We start from the raw sequence: 16,063 nt of genomic DNA, 5'->3' as shown, positions 1-16,063 counted from the left end.
TGTATCCAAGAGTATATTAAGGTATTTACTCAATATGAAAATAATATCTGCCTCATTACTCAAACTAGAATAAAAATATTTAATGCTTTTCTCATGCAAGTACTGCAATGTAAGAATCTGTAATTCCCAAACTTTCTTTTTTTTTTTTTTAAGAACATTAATGGATCATGCTAAGAGCTGATGATACTTATTTGGTTGCTGGTTGGTAATTTTGGACAAATTTAATTTAAATGGGCATAAGCAGGAGTGTCTTAGTTCATTTCCCAAACGTTCTGCCAAGGAATACTGGGAAGCCTAGATAGCTGTTCCCCTCTCACAGCCTGGTTGTTATGTACAAAATGTTGAATTTTTATGAAGTCTTTTAGGCTCAATATTAAAGCTGTTTTCTCAGTGGATTGATTCTTGATGATTTGTTATGCCAGCAGCTTATATTCCCAAACAGCTTTGGAAAAATACAGGGAAAGCTTCAATGCACAAGGCAGAGATTTACAAGAACAAGTCTGCACTTCAGCCTGTACAGAAATTCAAACCAAAGAATGCCTATCTTCATTTCTCACACTACACTGAAGGCATCTGTTGCCATAAAACCAGCAAGTTTTTATTATTATTATTTAATTATGTTTGAATCCTAATTGTTTTCTAATGCACAATCTGCATTTGGTTTTGGGGGTGTTATTTGGTTGGTTGAATTTTGTGGTCGTCTTGGTGGTTTTTTGGTTTGGTTTTTTATTATTTGAAAATTGGCTGTGCTTATCCTCTAGCAAACTGAGCTGCTGAAAAAACTTAACTACAACCTAAACTATTCTCCTGGTCACTTTTCAAGCATAACTATAGCACTTTTAATAGACTAAACATAGCTGCCCATATATCTGGTCTGACAGCAATTCATTGCCACGAAACTGTAAAGCAAAGATGTTCTCTTCCTAAGGAGAATAATCCTATTGTTTGATGATAAATATTATTTAATTCAGTTTTGAAATGCTGTTTGATTAAACACTGAGTAGGATAGAGTGTTATTTGTTAATATAGAACATTAATCTATACAGTGATCATTAACATTACATCAAGAAACACAAGCTAAATATTTATGTGGCCAGTATCACACAGATATCTGCCATACTAGAAACCTAAGAGCAGCTAGCAGAAGCTCGATATACACCAGATTCAACTCTACTCCCCAGTAACTACCTTCCTCACTTTCAAGCATTCAGTTTTGCCCACTCATTCACCTTCCTCTCCAAGACTCATGATAATTAGCACACTATCTTTTTTCCATCTCCGAGAAGAGACTAATCAGCACACATACTTCTTTAGGACTGAATTCAGTGACCTAAAAACACAGGTTTACATACTACAGCTCCACAGAGACAATTCCCTGATTTGGCAGAGGTTTCTAAAAGAAAGGACCAGATGAAAAGAGAGATACATTTAAATAAATATATTTTTCCTAAAAAAAAAAAAAAAAAAAAAAAAAAAAAAAAAAAAAAAAAACACAACAAAAAACACAAAACCCACAGAACTCCCATATGCATTTTGGGGGAAGTCCATAAAAGCTACAGATTTTGGTGCCTCAATATTAAACAATGGACTGGAGGATTTGATACAAAAATTAAATGCTTCCTACAGAGTGTTGTTCATTCTGAGGACCAATACTCTGCTTATTAGCATTGTTAAAAGGTAAATTGGGGATTTTCAAGTAGAATACTGAAAGATAAGCTATAAAGATACATGTAGTAACAACTAATTTCAAAATACAGTAACAGTACAAAAACCTCTTATAGTAACATAGTAGAAAGTTCTGGGCAACAGTATGTTTTCATTAGTACCAAATTACAACAACAAAAAAAAGCACATGCAAGTGGTGGGGATTTTTGTATTTTGGAACACAAAATTGCTGTAATCACCTGACAGAATAAAAACCATTAATCTAAGGAAGATAACTATCTACCTGGGTATGCACCACTGACATGGGTAGACAGAGAAGAGTTACTGTATTTGAATTGTGGACTGATATGAAAAATTGTGATCTTATCACATTGGATTTAGCATTTCAGTTTTTTTTAAAACTGTTTGCTAAACACTTTTAAACTAATGACAAGATTTTACTAGCTATTTTTCAGCTACATAACATGGAAAAAGACAAGTCAGCTGGCTTTTATTCCTTTCAAAGCAATTCTGATATGCAAGTATGCAGAGCATAAACAGATTAATATGCAGGAAATTTTCACAGAAAAATGTGAGTTTTATGTTTCTGTGCTCTCTGTAAATTGATGATTTGACATTAGAGACTTGAGATTCTCCACAGCAGATTCTGCTGATATACAACTATATTTCTGACACCATTACTAGACTTAAGTGTTGTTTGCTGCTACAGTGCAAGCATGAAGCATTTAGAACTACTCAGACTTGGGACTTGAGGACTATCACGATCCTTCTGCTATATACTCTGATTTTTCCAACTAATTCACACTAGTTTACCACCTTTTTCTTTTTTCTTTTTTTTTTGACATAAAGTCAGTCTGTGGGCAATATTACATTTTGTACAAACTTGCACATTTCTTACACTTTTATGGTACACATTTTCTTCCAGTTATCCTAGTTATCTTCATATGAAAATCCCACTATCAAGTACAACACACTACACACATGACTATGTACAGTATATTAACTAAGAAGCAAAAAGCAATGCCTCCCAGCCCTTCATAACAGAATAAGAAATTTTTGTATTCAAATCCTGTTCTTCATTCATTTAAAAACATTAACAGTATTAAGTATTACAATGTAACATACACAAGATTTCAGCTGAAAGACACCCTTGGAACAGTTAAGACAGCTCTCCTGTTATGAAGCTTGGGCACAGGACCAGAGAAAACAGCTTCAATGAACACACAAACTGGTTGCTAATAAGCATTTCAGGGAGGAATAAAGGGACAGAGGAAAGCTCTGCTGGAGGATGAATGGGAACTGACCTGAGGCACGTCCAAAAGCAACACTAACACTAGCCAGGAATAAGGATATGCACTTTTACCCAGCTGAATCAGCCCACCTCTTTATCCACCCAGTATCCTTTTGATCTCTGTTTCCACATTTACTCTCATTGCTTTGCAACTTATCACCACATCTCACTTGGAAGCAGAAGATCTCTGCCTTTGAATAGAAAGGAAGGCATTGGGCTTAATGGCTTCACATGGCAATAGTAAGCAAGGTATTAAAAGTAGACCAGGTAGCAGGAAATAGGAGGTACATGTGATGCCCCACCAGAAATTACAGGTACACAACATTTACTTCAAATGTATAAAATTACACTCTCAAGTGAATCAAAATCTATTTCATATTTCATATTTTGATTTAAATTTTAGATTGCATTTATTTCATTGATGTGAAAGCAATCTTGGATTTTCCCTAATAGTCGTGCAAATGTAACCAGTGATCCAAAACACAAGTTGGGAGTTGCTTTCTTTTTACTGCCAGTAACATACAATTATGCAGCTGTAGACAAGTGCATGAGTTAGAGGTTTCTATAGCCTTACCAGTGCCCTGCTCTCATATCAGGAATAGAACAAAGATAAATTACTGTCTCAAATATTATCTGGAGTGCAGAGAAATTGGGTCATTTTTATTAAGCCAGTTTTCCTAATCGTAACCAAGTAATAGATAACTAAGAGTTAATGAATGGTCAAGAACAAAGGCCTGCCTAACAACAAGGGTGATTCTTCATTATCTAGGAAAGCACAAGGTTTTTGCTACTGTCCTCTCAGCTTTCCCCATCCTTTAATGAAGAATACTGTTTAAGAATATGAGTTATTGCACATTTAAAAAAAACAAAAACAAACAAACAAAAACAAACAAACAAAAAACCCACACACACAAAAAAAAACCCAACAAAAATCCTCCAAGAAAGTGCAAGATACTAGGAAACACTGGGCTGGTATCACAGTCTCTTTAGAAATATCTATAGTAACTCTGTACTAAGTTGGCTGGGAGTGTTGACCATCTGACGGATAGAAAGGCTCTACAGAGAGGGATCTGGACAGGATGGAAGGATGGGCTGTGAGCACTGGCATGAGGTTCAACAAAGCCAAGTGCCAAGTCCTGCACTTGTGCCACAACAACCCCATGCAACACTACAGGCTTGAGGAAGACTAGTTGGAAAGCTGCTCAGGGAAAAAGGACCTGGGGGTGCTGATTGATGGAGCTGAACATGAGCCAGCTTGCACCCAGGCAGACAGTAAGGCCAACGGCATCCTGGCCTGTATCAGCAATAGTGTGGCAGCAGGGCCAGGGTAGTGATCATCCCCCTGTACTGGCCACACCTTGAATCCTGTGTTCAGTTCTGGGCCATTCACTACAAGAGAGACATTGAGGTGCTGGGAGTGGGTCCAGGAAAGAGCAACGAAGCTGGTGAAGTGTCTGGAGAATAATTCTGATGAGGAGTGGCTCAGGAACTGGGGTTGTTTAGTCTGGAGAAGGCTCGGGAGGGACTTTACTGCTCTCTACAACTACCTGAAATGAGGTCGTATTGGGGTTGGGGTCAGTCTCTTCTCCCAGGCAACAAAAGGTAACAGTCCCAAGCTGGAATGAGGAGGTTTAGACTGGGTATTAGGAAAGATTTCTTCACAGAGAGGGTGATCAGTTACTAGAACAGGCTTCCCAAGAGAGAGGTGGAATCACCATCCCTGGAAGTGTTCAAAAACTGCATAGAAGAGGCCCTCAGTGATACAGTTTAGTGGTGGCCTTGGCAGTGCTAGGGTAACAGTTGGACTTGATCTTAAAGGTCTTGTCCAACCTAGTTTATTCTGTGATTCCATGATGAGAATTCAGCTACTACCTGTTATCCTCTACTCACTCAAACTGCATCTGACCATGCATCAAGCCAAGATACAGAGAACAAATCTGAAGTTTTTCTCCTGCCTAGGAAGCAGCTGCTATGTTTTAGTGCTATGATCATTTTTCTTGTGAAACAATACCTCACTATTTCTCTTACAATTGACACATTTTGATATATGTTTGCATTAAATATATCTCTAATACTTGAATTATTTTCTTACTCCTAAAACTTCAAAACTATTAATTTAAGAGAATCTTAGGTCAAAATTTTGGGTCAGGGAGAAGCATTTATAGTTCAGTAACAAAAAATGTAGTTCAGAAACAGAAACCAAAAGGTTTAGTTACACAACTCCTATGTTCTATGCCAAGAATGCCAACATCATCATTGGCACAGAGCATGATTCATAAAATTACTAAGCTTACTAAATTTCATTACAGTATTATCATTTAATGTCTGTTAGCCAATCCTTAAAGTCAAACAAAAGTATCCTTCTATTATCATAGCCATGTAAAATTATCCCTGCTTTGTTAACAGATTTTCTGTAGGCTTCCTGCTTATTTGTCTAGAATAGATTCGAGCTGAGTCATATTAAAGAAAAATCCAAGAAGAATCTTCTACAGGATTAATTTCCAACCTGGCAATAACATGATGTATACAGTAACAACCACTGCGTAAAATTCAAAGGCTTCCTGAACTTGTCCAAGGACTGTATTTATGGGTATGCAGATGGGAAAAGAGAGCCTAAATCAGATTAGAGAATGCTAAGGATGGGGATTCACCTTTATTACTGCCACTTTCTGGATTTTAGTGTTTATCTTATGTCCAGAAAACATCTGTGTAAAACTGAATATTGGAAACCTAAGTCTCTTTCCAAACACAAGCTCTTAAATAATCCTTTTGAGTACAAATGGTTGGTCAGTCTCTTTTTTAATTCTCATCTTGGAGATAAGATGAACTATAGGCTAGTTTATAAAAGGTGGACACCACCATACTCATGTTTTTTATTAAAGAAGCTATGACTAAGCTGCTACATGCTGAACTTCAAAATGAAAGATACTGTAACCATACCTCTATGCCAGTCCCCTCAAGGGATTCAGGTGAAGGGACAAACATCTGTGAAACCCAAGAGACTTTAAACTGTAACACAAGTCAGAAGATTATAATAGTAGCAAAATTTCAGGCACCTTAGTACCTTTATTAGTGAATATCTTCCTGGCTTCAGACTTTCAAACACACAAGCGGCTGTTCAGAGATTCTTTAGATTGCTATGCTGAACTTGAGCTACTTTTCAAGTTGGAATTTTAAGAACTACTCAAAAAGAAAATATGATATTCATCTGCAAGATAACCTGAAGGCAAATGTACAGGATATCCTTACTTACAGGACTCTAAAGCAAATTACAAGAAAAAAAAGATGTAATAAAAAGAATCTTAAAGCAAAAGAAAAAAAAAACAACATAAAAAGTTTCAGCATTTGATTGAAGAGAAGAAAATTACCCTTTATCCCCACACTTCTTCAGAGCACTTCCACATGCAGGAATTGTTTCCAAAAATGAAACCACCATTCTAGGTAAAATCTGATACAGGACTTAAGACAAAATTCATATGAATTAACAGCATTATGTGTGGATGTTTTTATGTTTATTTTACTTGGCAGTTACATAGCTTTTCAGCTGCCACCTTCCAGTTCTCATTTTCCCTAGATTTTCTATGGGAGTATGCAAGAATTTTATAATGTCAACATCAGAAAGAATTACACGGCATTGGACAAGGCTGCAAAATGCTTTTCTGTTCAATCTCTTTCTCTTTAATAAGAGTTTTGTTGTACAAAATATGTAGACATTTTAGTATTTGATGAGCACAGCAAGCCTGCTGAAGGTCAAACTACAGATAAACTTCAAAAATTATTGGAAAGATTGATGATACTGAATTTTCTGAAAATAGGGGTAAATAAATAAATAAAATCGAGGTTTCAATTAACCTCCCCAAAAGATACAAGAATGGAACTGCTAACATTAGAGTATAATCTCTTGTACACAATCTGCCTCACAAGCTAAGCACAGTATCACCTTCTGTTTGGCAAACTGAAGGGACCTATAACCATTGTTACTAATGTCAAGGAGCTAAAAAAGAAAAGACACATGCAACAACAAGATGTTTTTCAAAATAGTTACTACTGATTTATCAACACCATACCACATGCACCTCTACAGTCATCACAGAAGAGTCATGAAAAATACTCACGCTAAAGCCTATGCAAAGGTTTCTTACTCAAAACATAAATAATATACATTAAAAAAATTTAATCCTCTTGCTGAGCAAAGAAAAATGCTACACTTCTCTAATTTGAGAGCTACTTCATTTAATAGTCTTATTGAAGAAGGAAAAAGTTAAAATGCCACAGTGGTTTGTTAAGGATATCTACAAAGCGCCTGGAATATAACTACTTTCAAGAGAGACATTTATTTTCATGCAATTAATCCAGTATTCCACAAATATATATATGACGGAAACAGACAGAAGTTCTACGTACCTCAAAGCCAAGTCTATCCTTTTCTTTCCAAAAACAGAAATGCGTAACCTTCTTATCCCAGAATTCATCTGGCTTTACTACACAAACAAGTGACACCTCAGCTGGAACAACGTTCTGTGAAACAAATGAAAAAAGTAAACCATTCAAGATCAAGCCTTCACTTACATGTCATCCTCTATTCAAGAACTTAGCTTCTGTCTGTAAGTTAAGTCTGCTGCACCTACCTTGCATGCCGCCTCCATCCCACTTTGAGGAAGACTGCACTAAATTTCATAGCAAAATTGTTTTAAAACTGACAGAAAATCTAATCTCTTTACTCTCAGTTTCTGAGGCTTAAGCATTAGTCTGTGCTACATCAGTACAAAAACATGAGTTATTGGCTAGATATAATTTATGACATTTTCCTTAAAAGAAAAAATACGAAGGATAACAAAGCTTTCTACCTATACAATTTGCTATATAGAATAAAACGGTAATTATGAAGTTAGAAAAAAAATCGCACAATTTGTTATTAAATCACATGAGAAGATTACATCCTATAATTCTCTAGTATGTACTGCTTAGACTAGAAAGAAAGGGCATAATATTAGTTCATAGGACTATTACAACAAAAACAGTCCTCCATCTAAAACAATAATTTAATCTACCAGGTTGATTTTATGCTGGCACACTGAATATAGATGAAGGAACAGAGACTCTTGATTACTTAAGTCACCAGCTATAACAACTAGCAACAGTTAGGTAATTACAGTACTGACATAAAAGTGACACAGTCCATGGGATTTCTCTTCAATGCCTTATTTATAAAAATATAATTCTCAAAAAGTTCACTTAACTCAGAAATCATAGCACGTAAAAAAAATATTTCATTCTTATGACATTTTAATGAATATACAAATTTTTTTTTGCCACATGATATCCTTGTCTCCAAATTGAAGAGACATCAGTTTGATAGGTGGACCACTTGGTGGATAAAGAACTGCCTGGATGGCCACACACAAAGAGCTGTGGTCAATGGCTCAGTGTCTGGCTGGAGACCAGTAACACGTGGTGTCCCTCAGGGACTAGTGTTGGGACCGGTGTTGTTCAACATCTTTGTCGGTGACATGGACAATGGAATTGAGTGCACCCTCAGCAGGTTTGCCAATGACACCAAGCTGTGTGGTTTGGTTGATACGCTGGAGGAAAGGAATACCATCCAGAGGGACCTTGACACGCTTGTGAGGTGGGCTGATGCCAACCTCATGAAGTTTAACCATGTCAAGTGCAAGGTCCTACACCTGGGTTGGGGCAATCCCAGGCACAGCTACAGGTTGGGCAGAGAAGGGATTAAGAGCAGCCCTGTGTAAAAAGACTTGGGGGTGTTGGTAGATGAGAAAATGAACATGAGCCGGCTTCAGTGTGCGCTTGCAGCCTAGAAAGCCAACTGTATCCTGGGCTGCATCAAAAGGACCATGACCATCAGGTCAAAGGAAGTGATCCTGCCCCTCTACTCTGCTCTCGTCAGACCTCACTTGGAGTATTGTGTGAAGTTCTGGTGTCCTCAACATAAAAAGGACATGGAACTGTTGAAACAAGTCCAGAGGAGTGCCACGAGGATGATCAGGGGACTGGAGCACCTCCTGTATGAAGACAGACTGAGAAAGTTGGGGCTGTTCAGCCTGGAGAAGACTGCGCGGAGACCTCATAGCAGCCTTCCAGTATCTGAAGGGAGCTATAGGGATGCTGGCGATGGACTATACATTAGAGGCTGTAGTGACAGAACAAGGGGTAACAGGTTAAAACTTAAACAGGGGAAGTTTCGATTGGATACAAGGAAGAAATTCTTTACTGTGAGGGTGGTGAGGCACTGAAATGGGTTGCCCAAGGAAGCTGTGAATGCTCCATCCCTGGCAGCATTCAAGGTCAAGTTGGACAGAGCCTTGCATGACATGGTTTAGTGTGAGGTGTCCCTGTCCATGGCGAGGCGGGGGAGCTAGATGCTCTTAAAGTGCTTTCCAGCCCTAACTGTTCTACGATTCTATTTGAAAGTAGACAAAATATTTAACACATAACTGTCTGATGACCAGCCAGCACGTATGAAAACTGTCTGTGCCCCAGCAGAAAGAAATCTCAAGCTGTGTGAACTAGTAGTTAGTTTCCATCAGAAAAATCTTCATTACTTCCTTCTCAAATTAGATATAGATGTGCAACCTATATTTCTGCAGGCTTCATACTGGCAGGAATTGTGCTGACAGGAAGCCAGTAAAATCCGAGCATGGGCAAATAGCTACTTTCACCACTAGCTGAAGCTCCCACTAAATGCCACAACTGCACATTAGCTGAATTGAAAGCTCAGTTGAGATCATAATCAGAATATAGTGGATCCAATTACTCTACTAATAGGAACAACATCTTAGTCAAGAATAGGTGAAAGACACTCTGAAACAGACTTAAAAAGCCAGGAACAACAATAAGCCAGAATGACAATAAAATGAAACTGTTCAAATTTTACATACTTTGAGGCTTCATTTAAGTTTGAGAGGAAAACTGCTGTAAAGAGAAAATTATCTGAGCAGAAAGCAAGGCAGCAGTTGAAGTTCTCTCTTCAAAGTGCTGTATTGTGCACTGTCTTTTACCACTGAGACCAGAAAATAAACAATACTGTTTAGCAGACTTTATTGTAACCCTACCATTCTGAAAATCTAAAATGATAAATTGTCGTAAATTTCTTTAATTGGGAATTAGCACTTTTTTTCCCCCCTTCTCCCATTTTGTATAGCATCCAGAATAAGACTGGGACTATTATACACCATAAAATCAACTACAGCCAACTTCAATGAAAACCAAGTAGTACAGTATATTGCACCAGAACCTGCTCAGCTGCATTACCAGTGTAAAGTTACTGTCCCAAAGACATTTCTACTACTCACAGTTAATTATGCCAGGAGCATATTTCTGTGTTTTAACTAAAACTCTGTTTTAGAACAGGGTCTACAATCGCGTGTTCTCAGCACGTAATGAATTTATCCCTCACTTAAGCGAGGCATATAATCCACACTTCAGATTGTATCTTTTTGCACTGAACTGTCATGGAGCCACATTTTGTAATTTTAGGTGTCTATAAATTGTCTATTTCTCAATAAAGAAATTACTACATCTACAATAACAGAGCTATTGGATTCACATCTATAAAAGTAATCAGTAAAAAATTTATTTACCTGTAGCATTAACACAACTGTCTTTACCACGTTCCATTGCGATTTTCTGCCATCCACTATCACAGTAAATCCTCTAGCTTTACACTTCTCACTGAAAGAAGAAAAACACTTAGGAAAAAAATTTGCGTCTGATAATTGTAAGTAACTAAACCCCATGAAATTTACATAAGGTAGAACAGCGTTTCATAATCTTTAGTGCCCAAAGCTGCAATTACAAAACCAAACCATTTCTGTGATCTTCTGAGCTTACAAAAAACAAAGCAACCTGCATGTAACAGTAACCATTATGTTTCATACTGAGAAATGCAACTGTTATTTCATGTATAAAAAAAATGCAAACAAAAATGGCAATGATTTTTCCATACAGCCACCATAAAAGAAAGGTAATTTTTCTTCATGACTGACAAACAGAACATTAGATGATTTCCCAGTTTGTACAGCGAACAAAGAGAACTTTGGCTGAATTTTCACAGTTATTCATATACTAATATACGTAAAAACATATATCACGTCGAGACAGCAGAACAACTGACTCTTGCTAATCACAATGCCTGCATCTGTTCCATAAATACAGCCAAATCCTTAAGTCAATGAGATGACTGGCTCAGATGACCATTTGGTATTTGCATCACTTTACAAAAGACAACAAGCTTTTTGAAAAACCCTAAAATATCCACAACTAAGATATTGTGTAATATTCTCATATACCTTATGTGTTACTTCTAAGCAACCTGAATTTATTCTTTGCTTCTTTTCCCAATCAGAACTTTTTTAAGAATCTTAACTACAAAAACCAATCAACCAAACACCACACGTTTAATTGTGTTTTAAGAACACTTCTAAACTGCAATAGGCAAAGTACATTAGTCTTCAGCCATTGTTCCTCTGTTTCCAGAAGAGGAATTTAAATTGAGAACAAAAGCAATCGTCTATCCAAGAAGCTTCTTGCCTTTTTAAAAATCAGTGGCACAACAAAAAAAAATTAAAAACAACAAAAAGCTATGACAGATCAATCTTTGGATCTTCGGAAGAAGAAAATGTAGTTAACTAAGCTAGGATCAACAACTGTCACTATAAACTTGCAGGGTTACATGCACAGAACTTACTGATTTTACAGCAAGGTCTGGATGACAGGATACTCAAATCATCATGCAGCACATTTAAGTAGTATTTTAACTTTAAACATTTGAGTTGCTCACTAACTTCAGTAAGACTTGATATGTTTTTAGACTCGCTGCATACCTATGCACTACAGTCTACAAAGATCAGACACAGAGAATAGAAAAGATAGAAGAGGAAGCTTTTTTTTACTTTGGGCACTGCTACCTTTGCAAATTTATGAATTTCATTAGTATGGCTCATTAACTTACATAGCAATTTAAGAGAACTGACATCAAAAAGAAGTTAAAGACATCCCAAGAAAGGAATGAGGAAGTACATAAGGAAAAAAAAGAAAAAAGTGTCAAATAGACAGTATAAAAGGACATATGCAAACCTTGGTAGGTACCCTCAATTAAACAGGATGCATGCTTCTGATTCAGTCAGACAGCATCACATTTTAAGCATTACTGAAGAGAAAGTAAGAAGGAAAAAAAACCAAAAAACAAAAAACCATGAAAATATCCCTTCCACCACTGGCAAAGGCAGCAGCCCTGAACAGAATGCCTTTGAAATCACCTTGGGATACTTAGCAGGTAGTCTAGTGTGACACTCAGCTCATCCATGCTTGTCTGTTCAAGGCATAATGGAATTGTCAGAATGAGGCCACTTCTTCTGTCCTTCCCTCCTATTTCAGGGGAAAAAAAAAGAAGTCATTAGAAAGGTAATATGATGGATTAAAGGTAAAAGAAATACTTTGTAGTTACATAGTCTCAAAATACATCATAAAAGTAAACTTCAAAGTTGCTGTGCAACTAACATTGCACCTCTCAGTTCCAAGGATTCATTCACCACATTGATGTTTAAGGCATCACCAAGGCTTCAGACTACATCTGTAGCTGTCACAGTCTTTCATCTAGTACTTTCAACATAAACAACACAAATCAAGTTTTCCAAAAGCATTATTTTTGTATATCTAGATTAAACTGTTAAAAACATCTTGTAGTCCTTCTACATTATCAGCATGACAGAAACAGTAAGCTTCCAAAGCGAGCGTGTACCCAGCAGCTCCCACTGGAACACACTTCCTAGAAGCATCAACTACACAAAAGCAGGATCTTGTACTACACAAGCTGCCCATGACACATACTCTGAATTGGTAGCTCATTCAAACACGTAAGATTTCCAGACCTGCTTCAAAACACATAACAGTCACCTTACACTGGAGATAAATATTTCCAATGAGTTGCTTTAATTTTCATATGTATTTTCAAACCCTTCTTGTAGAAGTTCTACAAGCAATATCAGCAACAAAAAACTTGAAAGAGCTGGCCTCATATTTTTATGTCCATTATGAGATCCAGTAAGATACAGCATTAGGCAATGCTGATGTGCTCCATTTAAGTAGACTGTTCTACAACTGTGTTTTGGGTTGTTCTTGACTACATAGATTCTCAAGAACGTCTCTGGAAAGGTACAGTTAAAAAAAAAAGACATGGAACATTATGAAAGCTGAATTTTTTTCTTCTGATGTTTCCAGTCAAGACTGACTTCCTGAGTCACACAGGTATAAACCAGTAATCAAAAAGGATTTGAACTAGGTTCTTTCTCATACCTTAAATTAGAACTTAAGCTAAAACACTGAGTTTGGAACAGCTCATCTAGTTCATATATTCTCCACTTCAAGCAAACCACCTTATCTTTTTTTTTTTTCCCTTTCTGCCCTTGAATCTTTTAATGTCTAACCAGCAAGAAGAAAAGAGATCTTAATTTAAAAAACCCAATCAAGTGTCTCGGTTGGGGGACCACAAAAGGAAGTATGAGAAGAGGGGAATCTGCACATCAAGTGAAGAACATTAATGAATCCAAGCATACTCCAAAAGGCTATAGTTCATTAGTTTACAGCTTATTAAATCACAACTTCAGTAATCTTAAAAGATTGGGCATAGTTCATTAAATCCTTCAGTATTTTTCTAAAACTAATGCCCATCTGTACATTGAAACAGTTTCAAAGTAAGTGTTCCACAATCTGGAGTAGCTGAAAGCCTTTTCCATTTTATTCAATATTATTTTTTAGAATAAGTTTCAATATATTACCTATTCTATTAATAAGATATACTAAAAACAAAAGATACATTTAAGTACCTGTAGGAGGCAGTTTTCTCTAAATGTTAGAAAAACTGTACAAAGGTAACACCCAGCTTTATATAGGGTGAAAAAGAAGCAAAGTAAATTTCTGTAACCTGAGAAAGAACACCTTTATTCTCAAACTGTGTTATTCACATGGTTAAAGAAATTAAATCATGCTTTTGCTTCATAAAGTTCTTTAAAATTGGAAGAACTGAAGTTCCGTCTAATTGGTAATAACTTTTCAGAGAACAGTAACAGCTGTGCAGAAATAACATGAAGCAAACGAGCACAGCAATGTTTGCTGATGCATGTACACTGGCGTAATTTGATGAGAATCCCCCCCATCCGTTACAGATGCAGGCAAGAAAATGGAAAAACACTGATTACACAATATATGTTAGCATCTTAACTGCAGTAAGTTTTTCCCTGGTTTCCAAAGCTGTGCAAGCTCCCCCAAAGAGTATTAAAAGATCTCCACTGTCACGTATCTTCCACATCTTCATAAATGACCCACTGCTTTAAGTGGTCCATTGCCACAGCTGTGTTGCCCTCCCTTTCTTTTTTTTGCGGGGGCAAGAATTACTGCTGGAAAAACATCAATGCACTTTTTAATAATTTTATTTCCAAACAGAATAATTAAAGTGTGGTGCTCCATGAGAAAGGGCAAACGGATAGATTGTTTCCACACAAACTAAGAGGAAGTCACTGTTTAAAGCGACACTTATTTACAGATTGTCCATCCTTAATTTCCGAGTGGCAGAAAACCTGAAAATTAAGAGTAAGTGGAAGAAAAAAGAAAATACTTCACTGATTTAAAAAAGCGGATGTCTGTTCTCAAATGTACACTTGAACTGAAAAAAGAAAAAAAATATTTCTCTCTACTTGCTACAGTGCTTCATGAGCACACATTAAGTCCAACAAATAAGAGAAAAATGCTGAGTTTGTGGTTGTAAAATGCTTCAGAAGTCACACTGATTAAGTGGCAGCTTGTTAGCTACCATCTCTCAACAAGAATAAAACATTAAAGTGAATAAAGAAGCCTTTCCTTAAGTGTTCAGGCACTGTTTGGTCTTTCCTTATCCAAGAAGGATAAGAAGGGAAGATAGCAGGCCTTAAGAATGTAGAATATAAATTCTTGAAACAAAAATTCGCAACAGCCAAAAATTCTTTACATGCTAAAAAATGGAGGAACTATTAAAAATTAGTGTAGTAGGGAAGCAGGAAAACACTACCAAAAGTTTTAATAAAAAATAGGATAGACAGAGTTTGGTGATCAAACTGAGCAAGCCTGCAGTTGGAAAAGTAAGAACACAAGAGGTTATGAAGGTATTTTTACCAATAACAGTAGAAAGGTCACCTTGAAACAACTTCCAAGGTCCAAAATTCCAGGAGGCATGGTAGTAGCTCAGCACTCTGCTAGATAATATATTTGTAAAAATTATACCTAACACTTCTCTCTCCTCCCCTACCCATGAACTCACAAGTGGAGCATTGAAGTTGTTCATTTTAATAAATATATATATGGCTGGGGAAGGAATAGTTTACAGAAAAATAGTTTTTCTTCTAGCATTTATAGCAAATTAGTCTTACAATAGCAGACTCATAACTGGAAGGGACTAGTTCTGTTCAAAGATAGTTCTGGATTCACGAGACAAACATCAACCACCACAAAATAAGTTAACTATTAATAGTAGTTCATGTTTTGCTTACACAGACCTAAAAGACTCCAGTGTTGAACAGGATCTAAATAATGAAAGTTTAAAACTGATACCTGAAGGCCACTCATGCAAGGTACTAGCCACACACAACTCTCACTTTCATACCTGAATTGAGACACTATTTGCTGAACTAAGAAAAAAATAACCACATAATCCAAAGCCAGAAACTATAATCTCTTGACATTTCACAAAAAGACTGCAATAATTATCTAAATTATACAGTTTAAGTCATCTTCTGTAACAAATGACCAGTTTTTCCCCCAGCTTGTAAACAGTACTAGAAACAATTCAAACTTTTGTATTCTGCCTGCACTGCGATTTTTGTGCAGCTTCCTTGCACCGAAGTATGAACAGTTCAACCAGCCATAGCACAACAAGAGAAAAGGTAGAAGTCATAGCTGATTCTTTTCCTTAGTGAAAAATTATGACCAACATTTATTTAAAAGATAAAATTATTCTTGGACATACAACTTAACACTGTATTTTTAAAGGAAATATTGTATGCACCCATCACCTTCAGAGTACAGTATTTAGTGAGATAAACCCAGTTACATTGT

General features: G+C 36.5%; 1 protein-coding gene across 5 annotated transcripts in view; it reads right to left on the bottom strand.

The window, feature by feature from the left end:
- The window catches only part of SESTD1 (SEC14 and spectrin domain containing 1), a 57,952-nt gene that overhangs the window by 26,295 nt on the left and 15,594 nt on the right, over positions 1-16,063 (bottom strand). For all 5 annotated transcript variants that reach the window (XM_034065385.1, XM_034065382.1, XM_034065383.1 and 2 more), the window contains 3 exons: positions 12,238-12,346; positions 10,561-10,651; positions 7,361-7,474 (listed from right to left, as the gene is read on the bottom strand). In XM_034065385.1, the coding sequence (XP_033921276.1) occupies positions 7,361-7,474; positions 10,561-10,651; positions 12,238-12,346 (314 nt within the window). The remainder of the gene's footprint in view (positions 1-7,360; positions 7,475-10,560; positions 10,652-12,237; positions 12,347-16,063) is intronic.

This window comes from Melopsittacus undulatus, chromosome 8 (genome assembly GCF_012275295.1).
Source record: "Melopsittacus undulatus isolate bMelUnd1 chromosome 8, bMelUnd1.mat.Z, whole genome shotgun sequence".
Lineage (NCBI taxonomy): Eukaryota > Metazoa > Chordata > Aves > Psittaciformes > Psittaculidae > Melopsittacus > Melopsittacus undulatus.
This window is presented reverse-complemented; position numbering and strand designations above follow the sequence as displayed.